Source organism: Dictyostelium discoideum (assembly GCF_000004695.1).
Source record: "Dictyostelium discoideum AX4 chromosome 5 chromosome, whole genome shotgun sequence".
In the NCBI taxonomy this organism is placed as follows: domain Eukaryota; phylum Evosea; class Eumycetozoa; order Dictyosteliales; family Dictyosteliaceae; genus Dictyostelium; species Dictyostelium discoideum.
In genome coordinates this window covers 810921-838420 of record NC_007091.3, presented here as the reverse complement: position 1 = coordinate 838420, position 27500 = coordinate 810921, and the positions used below count along the sequence as shown (strand labels likewise).

The 27500-nt window shown below is 22.4% G+C and overlaps 11 protein-coding genes across 11 annotated transcripts in view; 6 read left to right on the top strand and 5 right to left on the bottom strand.

Moving 5' to 3' along the window:
• The window catches only part of DDB_G0287911 (poly polymerase, catalytic region domain-containing protein), a gene marked incomplete at both ends in the record, with an annotated part of 1553 nt that extends 1171 nt beyond the window's left edge, over positions 1–382 (top strand). Inside the window, one exon of the mRNA XM_631896.1 lies at positions 1–382. This exon is cut by the window's left edge and continues 677 nt beyond it. Within this exon, the coding sequence (XP_636988.1) occupies positions 1–382 (382 nt within the window).
• Positions 383–662: 280 nt separating this feature from the next.
• DDB_G0287909 (hypothetical protein) lies at positions 663–4468 on the top strand (the record flags this gene model as incomplete). Its single annotated transcript, XM_631895.1, has 3 exons — positions 663–809; positions 920–1196; positions 1308–4468. The coding sequence occupies 3 exons, from the start codon at positions 663–665 to the stop codon at positions 4466–4468; spliced, it is 3585 nt and encodes a 1194-aa protein (XP_636987.1).
• A 68-nt stretch (positions 4469–4536) lies between these two features.
• On the bottom strand, positions 4537–5383 carry DDB_G0287907 (hypothetical protein; the record flags this gene model as incomplete). Its single annotated transcript, XM_631894.1, has 2 exons — positions 4537–5122; positions 5217–5383. The coding sequence occupies 2 exons, from the start codon at positions 5381–5383 to the stop codon at positions 4537–4539; spliced, it is 753 nt and encodes a 250-aa protein (XP_636986.1).
• A 2162-nt stretch (positions 5384–7545) lies between these two features.
• On the top strand, positions 7546–7822 carry DDB_G0287903 (hypothetical protein; the record flags this gene model as incomplete). The annotated part of the gene is made up of 2 exons (XM_632011.1): positions 7546–7553; positions 7621–7822. The coding sequence occupies 2 exons, from the start codon at positions 7546–7548 to the stop codon at positions 7820–7822; spliced, it is 210 nt and encodes a 69-aa protein (XP_637103.1).
• Positions 7823–8497: 675 nt separating this feature from the next.
• On the top strand, positions 8498–8773 carry DDB_G0287865 (hypothetical protein; the record flags this gene model as incomplete). The annotated part of the gene is made up of 2 exons (XM_632010.1): positions 8498–8505; positions 8593–8773. The coding sequence occupies 2 exons, from the start codon at positions 8498–8500 to the stop codon at positions 8771–8773; spliced, it is 189 nt and encodes a 62-aa protein (XP_637102.1).
• A 246-nt stretch (positions 8774–9019) lies between these two features.
• mkcC (MKC subfamily protein kinase) lies at positions 9020–11695 on the bottom strand (the record flags this gene model as incomplete). The annotated part of the gene is made up of 1 exon (XM_632009.1): positions 9020–11695. One exon carries the CDS (start codon positions 11693–11695, stop codon positions 9020–9022), a length of 2676 nt encoding a protein of 891 aa, XP_637101.1.
• Positions 11696–12687: 992 nt separating this feature from the next.
• Positions 12688–15691, bottom strand: DDB_G0287851 (hypothetical protein; the record flags this gene model as incomplete). Its single annotated transcript, XM_632008.1, has 2 exons — positions 12688–15248; positions 15364–15691. The coding sequence occupies 2 exons, from the start codon at positions 15689–15691 to the stop codon at positions 12688–12690; spliced, it is 2889 nt and encodes a 962-aa protein (XP_637100.1).
• A 1457-nt stretch (positions 15692–17148) lies between these two features.
• On the top strand, positions 17149–17835 carry trxD (hypothetical protein; the record flags this gene model as incomplete). The annotated part of the gene is made up of 5 exons (XM_001134530.2): positions 17149–17239; positions 17314–17316; positions 17460–17461; positions 17533–17701; positions 17786–17835. 5 exons carry the CDS (start codon positions 17149–17151, stop codon positions 17833–17835), a joined length of 315 nt encoding a protein of 104 aa, XP_001134530.2.
• A 66-nt stretch (positions 17836–17901) lies between these two features.
• Positions 17902–22022, bottom strand: DDB_G0287899 (hypothetical protein; the record flags this gene model as incomplete). Its single annotated transcript, XM_632005.1, has 3 exons — positions 17902–20814; positions 20896–21145; positions 21244–22022. 3 exons carry the CDS (start codon positions 22020–22022, stop codon positions 17902–17904), a joined length of 3942 nt encoding a protein of 1313 aa, XP_637097.1.
• Positions 22023–22107: 85 nt separating this feature from the next.
• DDB_G0287847 (hypothetical protein) lies at positions 22108–25032 on the bottom strand (the record flags this gene model as incomplete). The annotated part of the gene is made up of 8 exons (XM_632004.1): positions 22108–22128; positions 22199–22264; positions 22324–22373; positions 22408–23688; positions 23781–23964; positions 24226–24375; positions 24565–24648; positions 24802–25032. 8 exons carry the CDS (start codon positions 25030–25032, stop codon positions 22108–22110), a joined length of 2067 nt encoding a protein of 688 aa, XP_637096.1.
• Positions 25033–25995: 963 nt separating this feature from the next.
• DDB_G0287845 (hypothetical protein) overlaps positions 25996–27500 on the top strand; it is a gene marked incomplete at both ends in the record, with an annotated part of 2763 nt that continues 1258 nt past the window's right edge. Inside the window, one exon of the mRNA XM_632003.1 lies at positions 25996–27500. This exon is cut by the window's right edge and continues 1258 nt beyond it. Coding sequence (XP_637095.1) covers positions 25996–27500 — 1505 coding nt within the window.

Genomic DNA, 27500 nt, shown 5'->3' with positions numbered 1-27500 from the left:
TTATATTTTAGCTGATAATTCAGAGGATATTAGAGTTAAATATATGTTATTATTTAGTGAAGATATTAGTAATAATAATTCTAAAAATAATAATATAAAACAACAAAACACAAAACCAATTTTAATAAATCAACACCACCACCAACAACATCAACGTCAACAACCAATGATTGACATTAATAGAAATAGTGATGATGGTAGTAGTAATGATACATTTATTCAAAGAGCAAATAATGCCAATGATAGTATAATGGTTAAATTACGTCCATTGTTTAGATTTTTAATGGTTGTTTTGGTGGTTTTTGCTGCTCATTTCTTATTGAATACATTTAAAACTGCAAGTAAAAAGAGTTCAATCTCTCATAAAGGAGTCTTTTACTAAAAAAAAAAAAAATAAATATCCTATAATCATTTTTTAAGTCTTCAACGAATTTAAACAAATGAATAACCAATAAAAACTTTTAATAACATGTTTTTTTTTATTTTTTTTATTTTTCATTTTTCATTTTTTTTTATATTTTCACATTTTTCTCAAGAAGTGATTGGATTTTTTTTTTTTTTTTCCCGAATTTTCTCGTTATCAAATTCCTTTTTTTATTTTTTTACTTTTTTTATTTTTATTTTTTTTTTTTTTTTTTTTAATGAAATATAATCAACCAATAATGTCAAACAAATATGAAGAGTTAAGTAAAGAATTTCAATTTATTGATGAATTTGATTTACCTTTAGCAAAGGATATTAATGTTAAAAGATTTGTTCATAAAAAGAGTGGTTTGACATTGATTTTAAATTATTGTCCGGGTCCAAAAGTTTGTATTTTTTTTTTTTTTTTTTTTTTTTTTTTTTATTTTTTTTATTATCATATATTTTTAAAAATATTTATTTATTTATTTATTTATTAATTAATTAATTTATTTAGTGTAATGCATCTATTGTTGTACCAACTGAATCAATTAATGATAAAGGTTTACCACATACATTAGAACATTTAATATTTACAGGTTGTAATGATATACCATATAGGGAATTTTTAGAGGTATTAAGTAATCGTTGTTTATCAGCACCTTGCAATGCTTATACCGCAGAAGATCATACATGTTATTCAATTGATTCGATTGGTCCTGAAGCTATATTAACATATTTACCAATTTATTTAAAATATGTTTTAACTCCAACTTTAAAAGAAAATGATTTCAGTAAGTTTATTATAATTTTAAAAAAAATTGAATATATATAAATATATATTTTAATAATAATACCTTTTTATTAATTTTTTAATTTTTATTTTTTTTAATCACATAAAATAGTTACAGAAATTTATCATATTGATTCAAATGGTAAAGATCAGGGTGTTGTTTTATGTGAAATGCAAGCAAGAGAGAATACAGCAGATGATTTATTGGAGATTAATATGTGTAGAAATATGTTTGAAGGTAGTGGTTACCAATATTCATATGGTGGTAAAACATCAGAGATTGCAACATTGAATAATGAAATGGTTAGAGATTATCATGGTAAATTCTATGATCCAAAGTTTATGACATTGGTAATTCAAGGTTGTATAGATATTGAAAGTTTATTTAAAGTATTAGATAAAGTTGATTTTGTAAAAAGTCCATTTCACAAGGAGGAAGAAGATGATGTTGATTTCGTACCATGGAAAAATGAAATACCACCGTTATTAAAATCAAAATCATCATTTGTACCATACCCATCAGAATCTGAAACTGGTAGTGTATCAATTGGTTGGAGAGGTCCACCAATTAATGATATCTTTAAAATAACTGCATTAACAGTTTTACTAAGATATCTTCAAGACAATGCTTCTTCACCCTTACAACAAAGATTTGTAAATAAAACTGTACCAATTGCAAATAGTGTCTATTGTATAGTTCATGAAGTTAAAGATACAAAAGTTGTTATTGAATTCTCTGGTGTACCTATTAAATATAATAAAGATAAACAACAAGAAGAAGAAAAAGAAGTAAAACAAGAGGAACAACAAAATGGTAAATCTAATGAAAAAGTAGAAGAAGATAAAGAAAATGAAGAAGAGGGAGAAGAAGAAGAAGAAGAAGAAGAAGAATCAAAAGGATCAGAAGAAGGATCAGAAGAAGGATCAGAAGAAGGATCAGAAGAGGATGATGATTTGGAAGAAGAAAAAGAAAAAGAAAAAAATTGTGAAGATGAAGATGATATTGATGAAGGTGATAATAATTTATTTAATGAAAGATCAATTTATGATAGATTAATTAAAGTATTGAAGGATTTAAAAACTAATGGATTTCCAGAAGAGGATTCAATTAAAAAAGTTATAGAAAAAGAGATGATTAAAATGTTGGAAGTTTTAGAAGAGGATCCATTATCTTTAGTATTTGGTAGTTTATTATGTTGTATAGTATTCCCATCATCATCAAAAACAATAAAACCAAATGGTGATGTTGAATATAGCGATATTAAATCCAGATTTTTCTTAAAACCAGTTTTTGAAGAACTTTTGGAAAAACCATCACAATTTTGGTTCGATCTTTTAGATGAATTTTTCATTGATAAACCATATGTTGAAATTCTATTGAAACCAGATTCAAAGTTATCTGAAACAATTGCAAATGAAACCACTCAACGTATGAAAGATACAATTGAAAAGAATGGTGGTGAAGAAGGTATGAAAATAATTGGTGAGAAATTAAAATGTGCAATTGATTCTAGTAAATCTTTTCCACAGGAATTATTAACTGAAACAATGTCAAAAATTGAATCTTTTGATATCAATAAAATACCATTAATTAAAATTGATACAATTTTAAATCGTGCATACACTCAAAATAATCCAAATCCATTCACAGTTCAAACACTTTTAGTACCATCCCATTTCATTCATTCAACAATTATATTTCATGTTCAACAAAGTTTACCAGATCATTTACGTCCTTGGTTAACATTATTTCAAATTATTTTATTTGAAACTGATTTATTAGTTGATTCAGATCAAGTTGTTGTTGCTGATAATGATGAGAGAAATAAATCAACAACAACAACAAAAAAAGAAAAATCAAAATTATTAATTCCATATAAAAAAGTTTGTAAATCAATGGCTGAACAAGTATTAAGTTTTGAAGCTGTACTTGGATTTTCAAATAGTACATTTACATGTTCATCATCAGAGTTATTTAGAATTACAGCATCTTGTCAAGTTGAGAAATTTGATCATTTAATTTATTGGATTTTCAATGGTTTATTTAATTTCTCTTTAAATCTTAAAAGATTATCAACATTGTTAACCAATATCTATTCATCACTTCAAGATGTTGAAAATGATTCAACAACAATGTGTGGTTTATATTCTCTTAATAAATTATTCCCAAATCCAAAGATTTCAAATGAAGCCAATATTTCAATCTTTAAACAAAAAGAATTCCTTAAATCAATAATATCAATTATAAAAAGTAAAAATCAAATTGAAATAGATTACATTTTCAATATGATAACTCAAGTACGTGATTGTATTATCTCAAATCCAGAGGCAATGTTTATTCAAATTTCACATTCACCTTTAGTTTCAAATCAATCTTTCACTCAACGTTTTATTGATAAATGGAATGAATATTTAGAAAATTCAAATATTAAATTAAATAAAAAAAGAAAACCACAACAAGATCAACAACATGATCAACAACAACAACAACAACACCAACACCATAATAATAATCATAATAATGAAATAGAAAATCAACAACAAAATATACCATTTTTTCAACCATTAGAACGTTTAAAAACAAAAATTCCAACACCATTCTCTGAACAATTAATTATTAAAGGATCAGAGTCAAATAGTCTTTTACAATATGTTACATTACCAATTAGTTCAACTCATGAAGATTATCCAGCAGTTTCATTATTGTGTAATATTTTCAATGGTAAAGAGGGTGAAATTCGTAAAAAAGGTTATTCATATGGTCATAGTTTACTAACTGATACTACTAAAGGCACATTGATATTTGGTCTAACTGAATCATCTTCCCCAATTAAAGCATTGGCTGAATTTCATAAATGGTTAAAAAATGTTAGAGATAGACCAACGGAAATCATTACTCAACAATCAATTGAAACCGCAATTTGTAGTGAAATCTATGATTTCTATTCAACTCGTTCTGCACCTCAAGAATTAGTCATTGAATCTTATATCAATATCTTTAAGGGCCATAATGATTTTCAACAATCAATTGATTTTTTAAATCGTTTTAAAGTGGTCACCTATGATCAAATCATTAATGTCTTTAATAAATATTTCATTCAATTTTTAGATCCAAATCATTTATTCCTAAGTCTCACTGTTAATCCTTCTTCTGCAAAACCTTTAGAAACTGAATTAAAGGAAACCTTTGACATTTCAATTACCTCAAAATATCCTTCCCAGTTATATATTCCTTTCAACTATGAAGAATATAAATTATCTTGTAAAAAATAAAAATAAAATAAATTTATATATTGCAAAAGGTACTATTTTATTATTATTATTATTATTGTTTTTTTTTTTTATTCACCGTCAATTTCACTTGCAAGAAGCAAGTTCTTTAATCCATAATAACCAATTTTTTCAATTGGATTTTGTTTAATTTCACCAATATTTTCATTTTCATTTTCATTTTCATCTTCATTTTCATTTTCATTTTTATTTTCATCTTCAATTGTGTCATTATTTGAATTTATTAAATTTTTTGATTGATTATTATTTTTAATAAATTTTTCATTGATTAAAATGGTGGAATAAATTTTTCGGAGTATGTGTTCTTGAGTATATTTTCCATTTTTTATATCAACTTTTCTTCTATTATCAATTATTTTATAGAGTGGGATTTGGTGATTTAACTTTTCTTCAATTGATTCAATAACGTTGTGTAAATTTTTGTAAAGTTCAATTCTTCTTCTTCTACACTTTGCTTCAACAAGACAATGTTTTTTTTTTTCTATTAATTTTTTATTTGTTAAATTATTATCAATTTCTTCATCACCACTAAAATCATTTTCACAATTATCTTCATTTTCACAAGAATCTTTAATATCAAAATCTTTTGGCTCAATTATTTCTTCATCTAATGACTCTTTTATTTGTTTTTTTTTCCTTTATTTAAATATTAATGACAAACAAAAAATAAAAAAAAAAAGTAACTTATTAGTTTTTTTTTTTTTTTTTTTTTTTTTTTTTTTTTTTTTACCTTTGAATGGTTTTAGCTTTGATATAAGTTGATTTGAATCCTTTATCTTTTTCTTTTATAGTACATGATTCATCAAATGCCTTGGTTCTTGACCTAGTTAAAATATTTGTTGGTCTATATAGATATGGTTCATGTTTTACTGAATTTGTTTTTGATTTTATAGACATTTTGTTTTTATTTTTTATTTTTTTTTTTATCTTTATTACTTAAAATTGATAACTAAATGAAAAAAAAAAAAAAAAGAAAAAAAAAATATTGTAAAAAATTATTATTTTAAAAAAAAAATTTGATCATTCATCTCACAGCAACACACCATTTCCTTTTTTGATCATGATCTTTTCTCATAAAATATTCGAATTTGAAAATTTCCAGAAATTTTTTTTTTTTTTTAAAATATAAAAAAGTAAATAATGTTTAATCAAATTTTATAATATTATCGTTTTAATAAATAATTTAAAAAAAAAATTAATATCCTTGCGAATATTATTAAATAAAACATTATTTTTACACTTAAAATTAAAATGATTTTATTTTAATATTCATATTTTTTTTTTTATTAACTATTTAATTTTATTTATTTTTATTAAGTTGGTATAAAAAAAATAGAATACTCAAAAATACACAAAATGATATAAAATATAAAAAAAATAAAATAAAAAAATTTATTTGAATCAAATTTGGATGTTAGGAACCAATTCGAATATGTTAGGAACCAATTTGAATATAAAAAATTAAAAAAATAAAGAAAATAATTTAAAAAAGTAATTAATCACAAGATAAAGGTTTTAGTAAATGATTGAACTAAAAATAAACAATGAAAAAAAAAAAATAAAATAAAATTTTTAAAAAAAAAAAAAAATAAAATTTTTAAAAAAAAAAAAAAATAAAATAAAATAAAAATAATTTTTTTTTTTTAAAAAAAAATCCATTTGGGGAAGGTTACAACACTTTTTTTTTTTTTTATGATCAAAATTCAAAAATTCAAAAAAAAAATTAAAATACGATTTTTATTAATTATAAACTAACCTATGCAATGCTTGCAAATTTTATAAATAACCTTTAGCAAAAAAAAAAAAAAAAAAAAAAAAACAAAAATATAAATAGAAATTTAAATAAACAGAAAATCATTTAATTATAATTTTTAAAAATGGGAGAGTAAATATAAAAAAAAAAATAATTAAATATTTAATTTTTATATCTTCTTTTTTAAAAAAAAAGTACTCAAACATAATAAAAAAAAAAAAAAAAAAAAAAATACAAAAAGTAATAATAATAAAAAAATAATAGGGATTGGTGATAGCTTTTTATTAGATAATAGGGGTTCAAAAGATTTTGAAAAAACATCTTATTCAATCACACTAGAGCAATCAAGAAAAGCTAATGAAGAATATAACAAAGAAAAAAAAAAGAGAATTCAATTTAAAATTCTCATAACATTACTTTTAATAATTGCAATGGTTGCAATAATAGTTCCTATTCTTACCACTACCATCAAATAAAAATAAAGAAGAGGTAAATCAAATCTTCATTGATAGATTTCAATTTTCTCAAAGTTTTTAATTAACATTCCGATTGAAAAAAAAAATAAAAATAAAAAAAAAAATAATAAAAAAAGAAATGGATTTTGTAATAATGTAACTTGGTTAAAATGAATAAAACAAAAAAGAAATTTTTACCAAGAAAATAACCTTTCATCCAAAATAAAATAAAATAATTAATATTATAAAATATTAAATTTTAAATTTTAAATTATAAAAAAAAAAAAATTAAAATAAAAATAAAAATAATAAATAGTGTTTTGAAATTTTATCAATAACAAAAAAATCCCATTCCAAAAACTTTAAATAAAATATATATATATATATTAATTAATAAAATCAAATAAAATCAAAACAATTAAAAGAAAAGTTTATATTGTATATCTTATAATGAAATTTTAATTTATTCAATACCAAAAATCTAACCAGTTTCATCATTTTTTTTTTTTTTTATTTTAGGTTTTCAACGAAAATTTATTTTTTTATTTTTAATTTTTTTTTTTTTTTTAAATTAAAACAAACACGTTGCAATCCATATGAATTGAAGATCATAAACCAAATATTTCCCACCTTTTTTTATTTATATGTATATAATTATTTTTTTTAAAAAGGCTGCAATTCATTAATTAAGTTTCATTGAAGCAATCAAAAAAAAAAAAAAAAAAAAAAAAAAAAAAAAAAAAAAAAAAAAAAAAAAAAAAATATATAAAAATGAAAAATAATAATTTTATTATCTAAAACTACAAACTTTAAATTAAATTAAAAACTTTAAAACTTTATTACATTTTATAATGGGAGAGTAATATCATATTATATTATTTATTTCATTTTAAAAATTATATTAACTTTAATTTTAATTTTAATAGAACAACACAACAAATAGTTGTAAAAGATATTGAAATTGAAGTTGGAAATAACCAAAAAACTAATGAGTCCGAAACAACAATCCAAAAGGAACTCCAACTTAAAAAACAAAGACAATGGAGAACACTTTTATGTTTCCTTACTATTATTTTGATTGCTTTAATTGCAACTTGTGCAGCCACTTTTGTTAATAAATTAAAATAATAATTGGCTTGGAAAATTTTAAACCCTATTAATCTTTAAAATTGGTTTTTTTTTTTTTATTATATAATAAAATAAAATAAAATAAAATATAGATTGATCACATCTCAAAGTACATATATACTATAAAATTAATTTTCTATTATTTAATAATTCCATTATTATTTTTAATTTAAAAATGTCAAAAAAAAAAAAATTTTAGTGCTTAAATTTTTTTTTAATATTTAATTTATTCATTTTTTTATTTTTTTTTTTTATTTTATTATTATTTTTAATTATTTGAAATATTAACTAATTAATCATTTGCATATAAAAAATAATAACATTAATCCAATATCACATATAATGCATTTAATAATGTAACACAATTATCACCAACTCATCCAAAATAATTTAAAAATGATTAAAAAAAAAATATTTTTTTTTTTTTTTTTTTGAGATGCTTACTCTCAATTTTCCAAAAAAAAATAAATTTTCTAATTTTATTTTTTTATTTTTTTATTTTTTTTTTTTTTTTCAAGGTTTTACCTCTCAAAATATTATTTTATGAAAATAAATCCATGAATATGTATTAATCCTTTCCAAATTCCCACCATTTTTATTAAATCATACAACAATTTAATGATAAAAAGAAAAAAAAAAAAACTTTTTTTAAAAAAACAATTTATCATAATTATAATGCAAGAGTAATTACTTTTTTTAAAATTAAATTTTCCTTTTTATTGAAACTTTTTATTTTTATTTATATTAATTTTCATAAAAAAAAAAAAAAGGGAGAAAAATAAAGAAATTCTTTTGAAAGATATTGAAAATCAAATTCCTTATTCAAAACCATTTGGTGTATATGATCAATTAAAAAAAAGAATTTTTAGATTTATTCTGGGAGTGATTTTACTTGGAGTAATTATAGAATCTATTACTTTATTAGTTGTTTATTTTAAAGATAAAAAATAAACAATTTTATATTTTATTTTCTCATTAAGTTTTTAATATTATTAAGTTTTTTTTTTATTTAATTTTTTTTTATTATTTGATTGTTTTTTTTTATTATTTGATTATTTTTTTTTTTTTTTTTTTTAATATTATTATTTTCGTTTCATTAATAATAATAATTTATAGTTTTTTTTTGTTTTTGTTTTTTGATTTGTTTTGTTTGTTTTTTTTTTTTTTTTTTTTTTTTTTTTTTTTATAAAATTCCAATTAATTATCTAAATGATTCATAACATTCGCAATGAAAATTTGAGCTAAAATCTTTTTCATAGTTTCAGGATTTTCAGATAAATTAATCCAAGGATGTTTTAAAAGTTGTTCGGCAGTTGATCTCTTTGAAGGATCCATTTCTAAACAAAGATTTAAGAAATGAGTAAAGTGTTCGGTCCATCTTTCAGGTTTGTCCAAACCTGCACAACCCTCAGTTGCAGTGGTGAACATAGCAGTGAGGGAAGATTTTCTGTGGGGTGGTTCACCATTTGCCAATTCCAAAAGACAAATTGCAAAACTCCAAATATCGGTTGGACAGCCATAGGACTCACCACGAATCATCTCTGGAGACATCCAAAAAGGGGAACCTGCCATATGTACTAATTTTCTTTCATTTGCGTCGACACAAAGACCGAAATCGACAATCTTGATTTTACCATCGATGGTCATCATAATGTTACCCGATTTAATATCCCTATGAACGATGTTGTGAGCATGTAAATACATTAAGCCTTCCAACATACCCTTTGCAACGTAAGCGATACACGACTCATTGAAAGTGTGGCCTTGACTTGCTTCGGTTAAAGTGCCACCTTGCATATACTCCATAGCGATCCAAATGGTATCATCAACCAAATGACTTCTTAAGTAACTGACAATGTTTGGATGCTTACAGAAATTTAAAAATCCAATCTCATTGAGATTGGTTCTTTGTGCTTTTGCTGATACATGTGCAATCTTTTTAATGGCAATTTCACATTTATCAACGGTTGATTTTGCTAAAAATACACTACCAAACCCACCGCTTCCGATTTGTTTTAAATTTTTATATAATTTTTTAACGTCTCTATCAGTTTCAATCAAGTCGACGGTACCTTTTGGTAAAATTGCATTCTCTAAACGTGATCCATCATCATAATCATCCTCTTCATTTCCGTTATGACTTGGATGGTATGGTGCTTGACTACTTTGAGATGCTGTTGTAGTTGGTATTACATTTGTTGTTATTACATTTGAACTTGTGTTAATTTGATTATTTTGTACAGAATTTGTTTGGTTTTGGTTTTGGTTTATTATATTTACATCAAGACTATTTGTTGAGACTTCTGGTGATTTATTATTTGTATTGGTTGTAGTAGTAGTAGTGGTAGTATTATTTGAATTATTTTTATTTATTGATGAACCTAAAGAATTTGTTGAATTATTAGATGATACAATTGGTACATGTCTTAAATTATATCCAGTTCTAAATCTAAGTATTGGTAATAAAATATTAAGGTGTTGAATTAATTTATCCTCTGGAATCTTTGATTTCTTTACCATCTTTAAACATTCAGCTGGTAAATCCTCAATACCTGCGATTAGAATTGGTTTTTCACGAGCACGACTTCTCTTTTGTTCTTTTCTCTTTCTTCTTTCTTCTTCATTCTTTTGTAATCTACCTAATGTTGATTGTTTTTGAACAACACTCTTTCTATCTTTTGATGATGATGTTGTTGTAGATGTGGTGGTGGTGGTGGTGGTAGTAGAATTACCTGTTGTAGGTGCTGTATTCTTTGAAATTGTACCACTTCCATTACCACCACCACCATTTTCACTTGTACCTGAAATGGCACCACTATTTCTAATTGAAGATGAGGATGATTTTAATTTTGGTGATGGTGAAGCTGATGATGCAAGTACTGGACTTGGTGGTACATTTGAACTGTTTGAAGTTGCTTTTTTGCCTTCACTTTTACCTGTTGTTGAGTTTTTACCTGTATTTTTACCAGTTGTGTTGGATGTTGAAATTGGTGGTGGTGTTGGTGGTGGTGCAGTATCACCAACATATTCTAAGAATCCTTGAGGACCAGGATTCTTAAACCCCATACCAGTTTGGGGGTCATCTTCATCCAATAATTGTTCTAATGTCATCTCTGTGAATTTTTTTCCACCAATTTGTGTCATTATAAAATTTGATCTATGCATTTTACACTTTAATTTATCTGGATTTGTTACAGTTGTTGATGTTACTTGTGTTGAATTGGTAGTAGTTATTGCTGCTGTTGTTGTTGTTTCTGCTAGTTGTTTTTGTACTTCTATTGATTCTTTTGGAATATTAATTGTCTCTTCTGTTGTTGTTGTTGTCACTGGTGTAATTTCAGCTGCAGATGTAATATTTTCAGTTGAAGACTCAAGTAATTGTGGTGGTGGTACTACAACGTTTGTTGTGGTGGTGTTGTTGTTATTATTGGTGGCGTTTGAAAATACTGAAGCAGATGAAATGTATGGTGAGTCAATTGCTGATTCTATTGCAGATGATTCAATGACTGGTGATGATGGTGCAATTGATGCAGTAACACTCTTATTGTCTTCGTTTTTATTATTATTTAAACTACTGCTGCTACTAGTGCTTTTATTTAATTGATTAGTGTTATTATTTGCCTCTGTAACTGTAATTGAAATTGAGTTTTCACCAGTGGTTGTAATTGTTGCTGTTGTTGTTGTGGTTGTTGTTGAATCTTCACTAGTTTTTATCTTTTCGTTATTATCTTTTAGTTCTTCTTGTTGTTCTGGTTGTTCTTGTTGTTCTGGTTGTTGTTGTTCTTCTTGATTATTCAATTCAATCACTTGGTGTTGTTTGGTAATATTAGCTTCAAATTTATTTGTGTCACTGGGTGTGAATTCTACATCCATAATGTTTTTTTTTTTTTTTTTTTTTTTTTTTTATGTGTTTTTTTATTTGTTTTTTTTTTTATTTATTTTTACAAAGAGCGGTAAATTTATTTTTATTTAAATTGTTTTTGTGTCATAAAAAAAAAAAGTGGGTGTATGAAATTATGAAATAAAAACAATGTGTGATATAGATATAAATTTATATTAATGATCCCAATAAATAAAAACAAAATAAAGAGCGAAAAATAAAAAAAAATTGTCAAAAAAAAAAAAAATGAAAAAAATTAAAAATAAAAAAAAAAGGGGGTGATTATGTAATGAAATAATAATAAACAAAATAAGGGAAAAAAAAAAAAAAAAACAATAAATTAAACTAATAATTAATTGATTTAATGTAATATATATTTAATATTAGATATAAAATAATGATATTGTTTTTATTTGTGTCGGTGCAATTGTGTCGAAAAAAAAAAAAAATAATAAAAAAAAAAAAAATAAAAAAAAAAATAAAAAAAAAAAGAAAAAAAAAACTGAAAAAAAAAAAAATCTTTCCAAATGATCGTTATCTTTAAAATAAATGTCAAATTATTATAATCAGATTAAAAAAAAAAAAAAATAAAATAAAATAAAATAAAATTATTTAATAATATTAAAATAAAAAAATAAAAGAGTATTTGTGAAAAAAAAATTAAATTAAAAATTAAATTAAAAAAAAATTAAACCAAAAATGAAATAAAACAAAATAAAATAAAGTAAAAAAATAAAATAAATAAATATTATTAGCTGAAAACAGTATTTTGGTGAAAATTTTTTTTTTTTTTTTTTTTTTTTTTCACCAAAAATAATTTTTACCAGCGCAAAAATAACAAAATTCCGACCTTTTTAGATTTGAGGCCTTGTACCAAAATATTAAATAATATGCATAATAATTTTATTAATAAATATAAAAAAAAAAAAAAAAAAAAAAAGCCTTATTTAATTAAATATTTAATATTTAATATTTTATTATTATTTTATTTTTGTAAATTTACTTTTGATGATAAATAACCATGATTTTCTTTAAAATTATCATGTTCATATTTTCTAAGGAGATTAACTTTTACATTTCCAAAAGGTTTAACTTCATCAGGAATTTGATAAGATTGTGGATAACAATGAGCTGCGAAAATACGTAAATTAGCGGTATTTGGAGAGAGATGATCGAGATAGTATTGTTTGACATCATCAAAAGTGATTTTACCAATGTCTTCATATTTCTTTTTTTCAAATTCGAAATCACCACAAAAAGTGAAGAAACTCCAATAGAGCGAAGATTGAGCACTATTACTTTGTTGTTTTACTGTGTTTTGTTTTTGACAATTCTCAATGAGATCCTTAAAATCAGAGGGACTTGTTTTGAAGTAATCTAAAGTTTTTTCAAAACCAACAAAGAATTCCATAGTGGCATCGAAAATTTCTTCAGGGGTTTTAGTGTGTGACTGAACGATACAACGCATTGAAATGGCATTTCCCGTACAATCTTGAGCACAATTTACAACGTAACCAAATTGTTTTTTAGTTCTAAGTTCTTCAAAGTAAGCACTACCTAAAATTGAACAAATCACCAATGTAGTTGCATAGGTTTTTCTATTGAATTGACCAATAAGGAAAGAAATGGAAGAGGAGCAATTGGTTTGATTGGTATCATAAAGAAACTCTCTTTGATGAGTGATTGTATTCGATGGTAAATTCACTCTTGCCAATTTGAAAACTTCACCTGGACAAGCGGAATTACGATTAGAGAATGAATTGAGTTTCTCACCAAAAGCACAAGCATCCTCAATGGAAGCATTACCAACTACCATAGCGCTAAAATTGATATAGGAGAATAATGATTTGAAATAATTGAGGAATTCTGATTTTGTCACTTTTTTCAAGTATTCTTGTTTATCCAATAACATTGAATTACAATTAAAATTATGTAAAGATAAATGACGCATTGAAATTTGATAGGGTGATAGATAATGACTACTGAGGAATCTTTTTGCAACCTTTTCTTTGATTCTTTTGAATTGCATATCATTTAGATCTAAATTCATTAAAAAGTCAAAAACCTTGCCCAACGCAGTGAAGATGATATCATTGAAGCAATAGCATTGCAATTCTACATGAGTGGTAAGAATTTGAAGTTTCATTGAGAAATCTAAAACTGAAAGATAGTAAAGAATCTTTTCATTCAATACCTCTTTAAGTGATTTCTTTAAGAGATTCCACATTACCATCGATTGATTATTACCATAGGAAGTCAATTCGAAACGAATGTTGACTCTGGCCTTTGGTGAATTGAAACGATGGTCCAATGAATGATAGACTTTAACACCATTGTTGTTGTAAACCTCCTTTGGAATATGAATTGAATGATCTTGTGGCGCTTTGATGGTAGTATCGATTGGGAGGAATGGATTCTCTTTTGGTAGGAAAAGATTGGTATTCTTTGGGAAAGATTTCCATTTATCGAAATCTGATTGTTCAATGTATCTTTTGTTGAATTTAATTTTATAATGTGGTTCGATTTCGGTGGTTTTACCTTTGAATTTGGTTGAGGAATAGAATAAACAAATCATATTATCAGGACGAAGATAACTTTGAATCTCTTTAATTTTCTCTGGTGCAAATTGCTCTAAAAAGTTATTATACTTTAATGTTTCCTCTGGTCTTTCAACACGGAACAAGTTACTGGTGATGGCTTGGGTGGTGCTGGCGGGTGCACTTTTTTGAAAAGATTTCCAATTGATTTCACTTAAAAGTTTCTTCTCTGTGAAAAAGTATTCTGGTGTATCAAATTCAAACGATTGAAAGAGTAAGGCTATAACTTCGTCTACATTCTCTAAGCCTGTTTTGGTTAGGTGAATTTGAATTTCAATTTTGTTCATATTCTCATAGAATGAATTACTACTAATGGATAGAGAGAATGCATAATCTTTATTGAACAACACTGAAAATAGACTACCTTGGCATTCATGACCCAATATATGTGATAGAATGCTTGCACTTGCATTCTTGTAGTTCTTTGAGAAGCATAACTTTTCATCGGGTATTGGAAAAACAAATTTCAAAAGATCCATATCTTGTGTTGGCTCTGCTTCGATCATTATCGATTTCGACGTGATGGCCAACGGTGGAAGCTTTGGAACTTTCACATCCTTATTAACAATTGGTAAAAAGTATTTATTTGCATACTCCTCCAATTGATCCAAAGATTCCCTACCAAAGATACAAACTTTCATTAAATTGGCACTATAGTAACGTTGATAGAATTCAACAACCTTCTCACGGATATCATCACGTTTCAAGGTTGAACTATCACCAGTGAAAAACATTGACATTGGGTGACCTTCAAATTGATCATTAACAATTCTATCCATTCTCCAAAAATCTTTTTGCATATTATTATTATGTTCTGAATCCACAGCATTCAATTCCCTATTAACTGCATCCTCATTCATTAATGGTGATATAAAAAATGATGAAAATCTATCTAATGCTTCTTCAAATGATTCTTGATTAACCGTAAAATAATAATTTGTTTTATTTGCTTAATTATTTTTGGGAATAAAAAAAAAAAAAAAAAAAAAAAAAAAAGGAATTAATTATTTTATTTTTTTATTTATTTTTTATTTTTTTATTTTTTATTTAAAAAAAAAACATACGTGAAGTTGTACCATTATAACTACCACCATTTAAATAAATAAAATTTACAAATTCTTTTTCAACAGGAAATTTTTCAGTACCAAGGAAAAGCATATGCTCTAAAAAATGAGCTAAACCTTCAATCTCTCTTGGATTACAAAGTGAACCAATATTAATTGATAAACAACATGATGATTGGTCTGTAGTTTCATCAGATACTAATACAACTTCTAAACCATTCTTTAATTTAACGTATCTATATTTATTATTATCGTTTGGTGATTGAATGAGTTTAACCTCTTTTCTTTCTTCTTCTTGTTGTTGTTGTTGTTGTTCATTAGCAACCATTTTTACCAATTATTATTATTATTAATTATTATTATTATTATTATTATTATTATTATTATTATTATTATTATTATTATTATTATTATTATTATTATTATTATTATTATTATTATTATTGTTATTATTATGTGTATTGTTTAAATTATTATTATTATTACTTTTACTGCTTTTTTTTATTTGTGAAGATAAAAAAAACTGAAAAAAAAAAAAAAAAAATTTTAATGAACCCCATATTTTTTAATTTTCACTTTTTTTTAATTTTTTTTTTTTTTTTAATTAAAATAAGAATTATTGGGAATCCTTAGGTTTTTTTTTTTTTTTTTTTTTTTTTTTTTTCTTAGCACAAATAAAAATTATTTTCTATTAACTATTCCTTTTTTTTTAAATTTAAATAATTAATTTTTCCCTCATTCACAAATTTTTTTTTAATCATCATTTTTTTTTTTAAAAATGGATTAAACTAATTTTATTATTTTTTTTTTTTGGAACCCATATTTTTTTAATCATTATCACAAAATCTCATATGCAAAAAATAGTCAAATTTAGAGTGTTGTATAGGGGAGTTCTACAAAAAAAAAACATCACCAATTTTTTTTTTTATTTATGTGTTTTATTTCAATTTTATTTTATTTTTTATTTTTAATTAATCCAATTTCCATAAAATTTTTTTTAGATTGATTTTACTCTTTAAAACAAAGCAGGAAAATAATTATTTGTTAAAAAAATGAGCAGAGTAATTTTTGTTTCATCACCATTTGAATTAGATAAACATTTGAAAGACCAATAATTGACTTTAGTGCAGAATGGAGTAAGTTTTTATTTTGATATTACCATAAAAGGATTTCTTCTAATATTAATAATTTTGTTTCTTTTTAAATTTTTTTACCTTTTATTTTAGGTGGAGTATGTATAATTTGTTCTTTTTTTATTTATATGTTTATTTTTTAAAGATACTAAAAAATACTAGTAAAAATTTTCAAAGTTTTTAAAGGTGGATCGCAAGTTGGAGAATTAAGTAAAGTATTTCTTTTTTTGTAAAATTTAAAAAATATCAAAATTAAAATTATAACATATGTTTTCATTAAAGATGTTGTAAGTGAACAGTCGCTTAGAGATATTCTCGAAAAAAATAAATAATTTTATTATTGGTAAAAAAAAAAACAACAAATTAGATTAAAAAAAAAAAAAATAATAATAGTATTAATAGAAAAAAATCAATAAATTTTAATTAGGAAAATTATTAAAAAATTATTTTAAATAATCGAATCATATTTTAGCAACAAATAAATAAAAATAATTTTATTATTTTTAGATATTAATACTTAACATTTTCAAACAGTTGGGGTGGTTTTTTTTTTTTTTTTTTTTTTTTTTTTTTTTTTAAAATCTCAATTTAAAAAGCTGTTGAGAAAAAAAAAAAAAAAAAAAAAAATAAACTTAAAGCAATAATTAGAAAAATGAGTAAGGTTACTAATGTTTCTATAAATACAAAATTAGATGAATTATTAAAAGGTGACCAAGTAATTATAAATTTTGGAGCTGAATGGTGTAAGTTTCTATTTAAAATTAAATCATATTAAAACTGTAAATTAACTAAAATCATATTTTTATTTTTTTTTTAGGTGGTAATTATTAAAATTTTTTTATTTAAATTTAAATAATATATTTATTAATAATAGGATTTTATTTAAAATTGTCAAATTAATTAATTAAATAATTATATTTATATAAATATTTAATTAAATATTCAAATCAATTGGAATTAAAGGTGTAAGTATTTTTTAAAAAAAAAAAAAAAAAAAAAAAAAGACAAAAAAAAACTAAAAACTTAAATGTTTCAGGCTTGCAAAGTTTTAGAGCCAATTTTTAACAAATTAAGCACTCAATACCCTTTGGTAACATTTTTAAAAGTTGAAATTGATAAAATAAATGTACATGAATCAACAAAATCAATAACAAGTATTCCAACAATTATGTTATACCAAAAGGGAAAAAAAACAAAAGAAATTGGTGTGTAAATTTTAAAAAAATAAAAAAAATATCCAATCAAAATTAAAAATGAAAAATATTAACTATAATTTTTTTTTTTTTAAGTTTCACCAAACGAAACTCAACTTAGAAAAATTCTTGATTCAATGAAATAAAATCAGAAATAAAAAGTTGTAGAGAACAATTAAAAAAAAAAAAAAAACTATACTATTTTAAAAGTTTTATTTATTAAATAACCTATTTTTTAAAATTATATTAATCTTATTTGAAATTTCCAAAGAAATAGTTTGAATTTGTAATAGTGAAAGTGTTGATTGATTTTCAAATAATTTATCATTTAAATTATTAATTATACTGAGTAAATCTTCATTTTCAATATATTTATCATTAATACCATTTAATAATAATGTTGGAGGAGTGTTACTATTACTATTATTATTATTGTTATTATTATTGTTGGAGTTGCTTGCAGATGATAATGAAGAGGATAAAGTTGTAGAGGAATTTCTTTTTAGTTTTTGTTTTTCAAATATTTCCATTTGATGTTCAGTTAATGATTGTGTGGAAATATCATTTTCTATTGGTTTATCAATGAAAACATATTGATCTTTATTGGAGGAAGTTGAAACTCTTTGTTTCTTTTTTGGTGTTGCTGTTGTATTTGAAGATTTACCACCCATAATCACATCTTTATTATCTTTGTTTATTAAATTAGTATTATGATTATTAAATTTATTAAGTTCAGACTCTGGTAAAATAAAACCATCTTGAGAATCTTCATTTCTTGATGAATTTAATTCAAGTGTATAATTATTATATTCACTTAAATGAGAATTTGAACGTTTATTATTATTATTGATGTTGTTATTGTTGTTGTTTAGTTGATTTTGAAAATTTGGTAATTTAATTGATACTCTATTCTCTAACTTTTTAAAACATTTATATAGTTTTGAAGGATAAATTAAATCTTGATTTTGAGATTGTCTACCCCAAGTTTCATTCCAAAAGAATAATACTTTTTCTTTATTTTCATCAGATAAACTTGTAAATGCTGATATAATTAATAATTCTAATTGTTCCAAGAGTTTATTATTATAAATTGGTGAAGAGGAGGAATAAGTTGATGATGATGATGATAGATTTGAAGCATCATTAATTAAAATATCCAATGTATTTGAATAAAATGTAAAGAAAGAACTTTTAATTAACGTTGTCAATATATATTTATCTTCATTAGTTTGCTTTGTAAGAATTGTTTGATCGGTTGGTTTACCACCATCTTTTAAGTATAAAATGAATGAACCTTCCATATTCTTTAAGGTTGCCAAACACATTGGTACAGATTTACACTTTTTAATCATATTTCCAATACTTTCAAATAAAGGTGATAATTGTTTCAACACTCTAAACTGATTAACACCACCATTAATTATCATTTTACTATGATGACAATTCATTAAAATATTATTTAAATTTAATAATATATTTGAAATTAATAAATCAATTTCTAATAAGTTTCCTACTGGTGATCCATTGTTATTATTATTATTATTCTTTATAGATTTCTTTTTTTCATGTTGATTATTTATATTACCACTTTGAATTATTGGAGTAATATCATAATTATCTAATAATGGTGAAATTATTGATAGAATGAAATCGAAATAATTGAAATGACAATTCAATTGTAAATCATCAATAGTTTGTAATATGAAAGCAATTGTTGGATTTAAAGTGGTTTTAATTGAAAATATGGTTACCATTGATTGAAAAGTTGATTTCCATAATTTTATATTTGATTCCAACATTGAACTTGGTTTAATACTTGTATCGTTGGAATATGGTGTCGAAGCAATTGCACGTAGTGGCCAAATGAGTAAATTTGAAATACTCTCCAATATTCTTATTATCAATGGTTGAGGTAAAGATAATAGTTGATGTGACTTTTTTATAAATGATTGAATGGTTTTAGTTAGTGTGAACCAAAGTTGTAAAAGATAAACTAAGCCAATATCTGAATCGACATTATCATTCATTACACCCACTGTAAAGTTTAATCTTGAAGCTAAATCAACATAATTATTACTTGAGAAACTACACGAACATAACTCTTCAAACAATGGTATTAAAAATTCTTTAATTTGATCAGGATTTAATTTAAATCCAAATTCTATTAAATTCAATGTAAAGAAATCAATAGCAATATAATTTTTACCACCATTTATATTTTCAATTATATTTTCACCATTACCACTACCACTACCACCACCAGTATTTTCAGTATTACTACTACTACTTCCACTACCAATTAAAACTGAATTTGGTACATTTGAAATTGTTAATTGATAAATTGAACGATAAAACCATAATTCATGATCATCAGGTGATAGGGAGGATGGGTCCAATTGGGCAAATAATTTCTGAATAAATAATAAAACATTCTTTAAAAAAGGTAAATAGTTTTGATCCCTCTTATCAATATTTGACATTCTCTTCAATAGACCACTCCAAATTTCAATTTTTTCATTTGAATATGGTAAAATGGTTTTAGTTGGTGTCGAAGTTGAAAGGAAATTGGTTGAGATTGCCAATGTAAATGGTTCCAAATCACCAGTTATACATTTCAATACTTGATTGGAATTGAATGATAATGGTAATGTATCCAAAACAATACCATACAATCCCTGTAATTTTAATTTTGAAACTCTTCTAACCTCTTGTGACGGTGCTGTAATTGATACTAATAAATGTAATGCTGATTCACCTAATTCAAAATCTGCATTATTACTATAATTATTATTATTTTTATTTTTATTCTTTTCATTTTCACTTTCATCATTATCTTTAAAAGTCTTTATATTCTTTAAAATGCTAATAAAAAGTGGTGTAAAAACTTTATTGAAAACATCGAATAGTTGAGTTTTAAATTGTTTTAAAAAGTACATCCATGTTGAAAAACTAGTTTTTTTAACCTCTGCTTCACGTTCACTTGTAAATCCTGTCATAAATGGTGCACAAAATAATTCTAATCTTTTATCAACACTAATATATTCAATATCCATACTATCAATTAATAATTTCCAACTATTATATGTTTCAATTCTAACTAATTTATTTTCATGTGTAAAACATTTCTTTTTTTTTTTTTTTTTTAAAGAAATTATTATTATTATATTGATTTTTTAAATTTATTATTATCATTATTATTAACTTACCTCTGCTAAACCTAAAACTTTATTTGCCATTTTATTTACAAATATTAATTTACCAGTAAAGAAAACATAGATACCCCAACATTGAATACTTAGAATTTCATTCTTTGTATCAAATAGTTTACCCATATTCTCCATAAAACTATTACAATTACTTAATAACACCTCTGATACTCTTTCACTCATTACATTATTCTTCATTTGATAATGATTAACAACAATTTCCAAAATTTGTTTTAATTTTTCTGTTATACTATTATTTTATATATTTTTTTATTATTAATTTCTTAAATAATTTATTTTATTTATTAATTTGTTTATTAATTTATTTATGAATTTTTATATACTTACTTTGGTAAATTTTCTAATCTTAAAATTTTATTAAAAATAATTGGTAACCAAATTTCAGTTGAATTTAAATAGAGTTGAATATTTTGTTGTAGCAATGTTGTAAAAGAATTTAAAACTTCATTTTCAATGGTTTTAGAATTGAATGGAGTGTTTTCTAATAAATCACAATATGTATTTGGTAATTTATTACTAATTGGACCATTTGGAAAACTTTGGGATGAAAAACACCAAATCGCATAGTTACATATATTCTTATTTTTTGTAACTTGAATAGTGTTCTCTAACAATGTTGAAATCTCTCTAATTTGAGTATCTGATGATAAACATTTAATAATTGATGATGAATATAAAAAAAATCCTAATGATCTTAATGAATTAATTGCTAATTTATCAATTTGATTATTTAAAATACTATTATTATTACCATTATTATTATTATTATTATTATTATTATTATTGTTATTGTTATTATTATTATTTTTTAATTTTAAATTTGGTAATGGTGTTGATTGATTATTATTACAACATATTATATGAGTTTGAAATATATTAATGAATCTTAATGCGATATCGGAATTTGATAAAACTGATATTACCATTCCATTTTCATCACTCTCTTTTAATAAATTTATTAATAATGTAAATGATTTATCAATCTCTTGAAACTGTTGTTGTTGAATTTTTTGATCAATTGTTGTACTTGATAAACTACTAGTAACATTAATATTACTTTCTAAAGTTTGTAATATCTTATTAATTGTATTATAATTTTCATTCATTATTTATTTATTTATTTATTTTATAATTTATTTTTTAATAATAATAAAAAAATAATAATAAAAAATAATAAAAACAATTTGACTATTATTTGTTGTATGTGGAAATCTTTTTATATAAAAAATAAAAATAAAAATAAAAAAAAAAAAATAAAAAAAAAATGAAAAAAACAACAAACAAAAAAAAAAAAAATATATATTTTTTTTTTGGCGGGAAAGTTTTTCTTGGAAATATTAAATAGGTGCTTGATATTTAATTTATTTTATTTAAAAAAAAAAAAAAATAAAAATATAAAAAAAAAACATTTAAGAACAAAATTGGTTGGGAGAAAATAAAAAACAATGATTTAAACACTCTCATTATATTTATTATTATTATTATTACTACTATTATTGTTATCATCATTAGATTCATTTTCTCTATACTTTGTTATTCTTTGTCTTAATTGATCCATAAAATCATTGGTGACTATTTTCTTTCCTTCTTTTTGTTCATCATGAATGGTTGGTTGATTTGTATGAGGTGAACCCATTATAGTTCCTGTTTCATCAATTAAATCACCTTCTGCAACTGCTGTTGGAATCTTTTTATCATTTTCTTCATTTTTAATATCATCATCAATGATTTCATTATTATTATCATTATTATCTGTATTATTTGTTGTGTCGGTATGATTTTTATTAATTTCATCATCTCTTTCTATTAATGCTGTATCTTCTTTATTTTCTTTATTATTATTATTATTATTATCACCATTGTTATCAATATCAACCTGATCTTTTTTAATTAATGATCCTTCAATTTCAATTTCACTATCCTTTTCACTTTCAGATTCTTTTTCTTTTTCATTTTCTTTTTCATTTTCTTTTTCATTTTCATTTTTATTATCACTTTCTTTATTATCTATATTTTCTGAACTATTTTTAACTATTAAATAATTTTTAATATGATCCAATTGAGAATTTAAAAATTGAATATGATTTTGCATTGCCATTATATGTAAAACTACATCTTTATCATTTTGAAGTTGTGGATTAATTGTTACTGGATTACTGAGTGGAATATTCGATAAATTCACTCTCTTATTACTTATATTAATATTTCTATTATTAATATTATTACCAATATCATTAAGTGCAACTCTTATTCTTTGTTGTTGTGATGATGATGAAGAAGAAGAAGGTCTAATATTTGGTTGTTGTCTTTGTTGTTGAGGTTGAATAGGTTGTTGAGGTTGAATAACAGGAACAGCATTAACAACAGGAATAGCATTAACGACAGGAACAGCATTAGCAACAGCAGCAGCAGCAGGTTGAGGTGGTGGTGGTTGTACAGGTGGTCTTCTTCTAAATAGTCTATTCAATAAACTTACTGGACGATTTGGATCATCAACAATTACCAATGCTCTACAAATTGGACAAGTTTGTTGTCTCTCTAACCAAGATCTTAGACAATGTAAATGTAAGATATGACCACATGGTAGCTTTTTACCAGATGTCATATCCTCTCTACAAACAATACAAATCTTATCAGAGTTTTCCAATTCTTCATCGGTTGCATCTTGGAATCTTTCATTCATAATTGATTGATATTGTAATAAATCTTGGAATCTACGATAAAATGTTCTAAATGATATAAATAATTGTCTAATAATATGAATTGGTAATGCTAAACATTATATAATATATTAGTATACTTAATTGAATAATGGTGTGTGTGTATTATTATTATTATTATTTTTTTTTTTTTTTTTTACATACCAATATGAATTAAAGAAACAACGAAAAACATTGCATACATAAGTGTTTTAATACCTTCTGAAAAGAATTCTAAATATAAAATGTATAAACCTTTTTGATCCCATCTTCCTTCTCTCTTTATACCTTCAATATTTATAAAGAATGAAATTATTGTTGATATTACTGATACTAACAATAATCCATACTAAAATGTATACATTGTTATATTATTATTATTATTATTATTATTATTATTATTATTATTATTATTATTATTATTATTATTATTATTATTATTATTATTATTATTATTATTATTATTATTATTATTATTATTATTATTATTATTATTATTATTATTATTATTATTTATAAATAAATATATTAGTATAGAATAGAAAAGATAAGAGTTGAATATTGATATGAATAAAAATAGAACTGTGTATATATATAAATATATATGTACCTCTAAACTAAATAACATCATTGCATTAATACCATGTTCAAATAATGAATTGACTGCAAAATACAAGAATATAAGATCAAAGAATAATAATATTGTTAAAAGAGTGAATAATTTAACATTCTTTTTAAAATCGTATGGTGAATGTTCAAGCTATGTGCGTATATATATAAATTATAAATTATTAATGATTATGGGTTAGTAATTATCTTTTTAAGATTGTAACTTTATATAAATTCTATAGAGTTGAATAATGATTATATTATGACCTACATATTCTACACGATATTTAGTTAACCAATGGAAAACTTGGAAAAATAGTAAAATTAATAATAAAAATACAAATTGAGCATTAAAATGCTCTCTAAATATTGTTAATGCCAAAATTGTATCTGTGATTGATGTTTTTAATCTATCATTTAATAACTATTTTTATGTATTAATAATAATAATGATAATAATAATATTTTTTAATTAGTATAATATGTATTAATTTTTTTAGAAAAAAAAAAAAAAAAAAAAAAAAAAAAAAAAAAAAAAAAAAAAAAAAAAAAAAAAAAAAAGTACAGATAAACTTACATCTAATTCTCTTTCATGTACTTTTTCTAAAAATATTTTAATAACTAATTTTCCAATTAAATATGCCATAACAATTGCAAAATTTGTAATTATTAATAATGCATGCTTTGCTGTGGCTAAATAAACACCAGTTGGATAAAATTGATCATATTTTGAATGTGCATGATAGATTACCAATGCTGTCAATGCAACTGTTACTTGACAATATAATGGGAATGTTAATCTAATCATTTCTTTCTTTTTTTTTTTTTTTTTTTTTTTTTTTGTTTTGTTGTTTTTTTTTATTTGTTTCTTTTTAATTTGTCATCTGATAATTTACTAAAAAAAAAAAAAAATAAATGATGGTTGATAGTTATTGAGTGGTGTTATTGAAGAGATAATAATAAGAAAGAAAAAAAAAAAAAAAAAAGACAATTTATCACTTCTAACAATTGTAAATGCAGAAATAAAAATATAAAGGTGTGAAGTGTTTTGAATTTAAAAAAAATATAAAAATTAAAAAAATAAAATTAAAAAAAAAAAAAAAAAAAAAATTTTTTAATTTTTTTTTTTTTTTTGTGAACGTGTCATCACCTTCAGCTTAAAATCTAAATATTTTTTTAATTTTTTGGCCCATTAAAATAAATTACAATAAAAAATTATTTGATATTTAAAAATGGGGAATCCAATAATTTTCTTTTTTTTTTTTTTTTATAAAATTTTTACTTTTTCCTTCCTTTTTATTTTTATAAAAAAAAAAAATAAAAATAAAAATAAAAATGGTTTCCATTCACCAAAATATTTTCCAATTTATTTAATGTTATTCAAAAATGATTTCTTTCCAAAATTATAAAAAATTATATTTAGAATATCTTTTGGGAAAATGTAGTTTCTTTTTTTCCATTTAAGGTTTTGTTGCGAATAAAAAAATGGGGTAAAAAAATAAGAAGTTTAATGAACTGTTTTTTTTTTTTTTTATTAAATAGATTTACATTTTCTGTTTTTTCCAAATTTTATTATTTCATTAAAACTTTTAATTAAAAATAAATAAAAAAATAAAAATAGAAAATTAAAAATTAAAAAAAAAAAAACCCAAATAATCAGGTAAAAAAAAAAAAAAAAAATCTAAAGGCTACCGAAATTTTTGAATTTTTATTTTTTTTTTATAAATTCTTTCGCAAATCAATCAAAACAAATAAAATAATAATAATAATAATGTCAAATGATTTATTTCTTTCATTATTTAGAAATGAATTAATAAATAATAAAATTTTTAAAGAGATTAAAGAAATTAATAAACAAAATAAATTTACAACTTATAATTTCTATGATTTTCCAATAACATCAATTATTAAAACTAAAAATGAAATTATGTTAAATCAAAGATTAGATTTATTTATTAAATATATGGATTCAAATGATATTGAAAATGATAAATCATTTAATTATTATATTGATTTCAATGGTGATAATTATATTCAATTATTAAATTGGACCAATTTATCAATAAACACATTTAGAAAATATTATCAATTATTTAAAAATGAAATTTTATCAATTAAATTCAATAGTTTCTTTTTTGAAAAAAATCGAAATTTGATATTCAAAAATTCAAATATTGAAATATTATCATTTCTAAAACAACAATTTATTGAAAATAAAAACTATGAATTGAATCCAACCGATGAAAATTACGCATTTGGTAAATATGATACATTCATAGTATATTGTGAAATCTTTTTATTGGATAGAAAAACGCCATGTACCTCAATTGAATTTCAAACATTTTTGAAATTATTTAATGGTTTAAAAATTTCAAAAATTCAATTCACAATGTGGTTAGAAAAGATTGAAAATAAAATACCAAATAAATCTTTAAATTTAGATTATTTCTTTTCATCATCATTATTTTTCAATTCAAATAAATCAATTATTAATATTGAAGAAATTCAACTACTACCGCCATCACTATCATCACCATCATCACCACCACCATTAGATTCAATTGAATTAGTTATTGATTTCTTTATTAATTCAATTAATAGAATAAATAAAGAAATTATATCATTACCAATAATTAATAAACAAGTTTTAGAAGAAATTAAAAATAAACCAACATTATTTTTTAATTTAATTAATAAAATTTTAGAATCAAATGATTTAATATTAATGAAATTATTTTTAAATTTATTTAATATTAATGAAACTAGTAAAGTAGAATCAAATAGACCAAATTTAATAATTGAAATTTATGGTATTAAAATTTTAGATAGCACATTTATTAAATTATTTTCACAAGTTAATTGCTTTTTATTATTTAGTGTTATTAATATGTTTGAATTATTTCTAATGGTAGTTAAAACAAAATCAAATAAATTTTTAAATAATTTAAATAATGGTGCTGGTGGTGGTGGTGAAAATTTAGTTTCATTTAAAATTAATTGTCCAAAGATTGCTAGATTTTTAATTGAAAATTTTAAAAACAATAGTATTAAAAATAATAATATTACAAAGAGTTGTCCATTACAATTCACAGATTCAACATTAGCAATTAAAGAAAATGAAATATTTTTCATTGAATCAAAATCAATTTTATTATTAGATTCTTTTAAAGAAACACTTTCAAATGAAATTTTAATTAAATTCTTTAGAAATAGATGGATTGTAAAACCAAATTTAATGACAATTGATTTCTTTGGTGGTGATTTAGAAATGGTTAA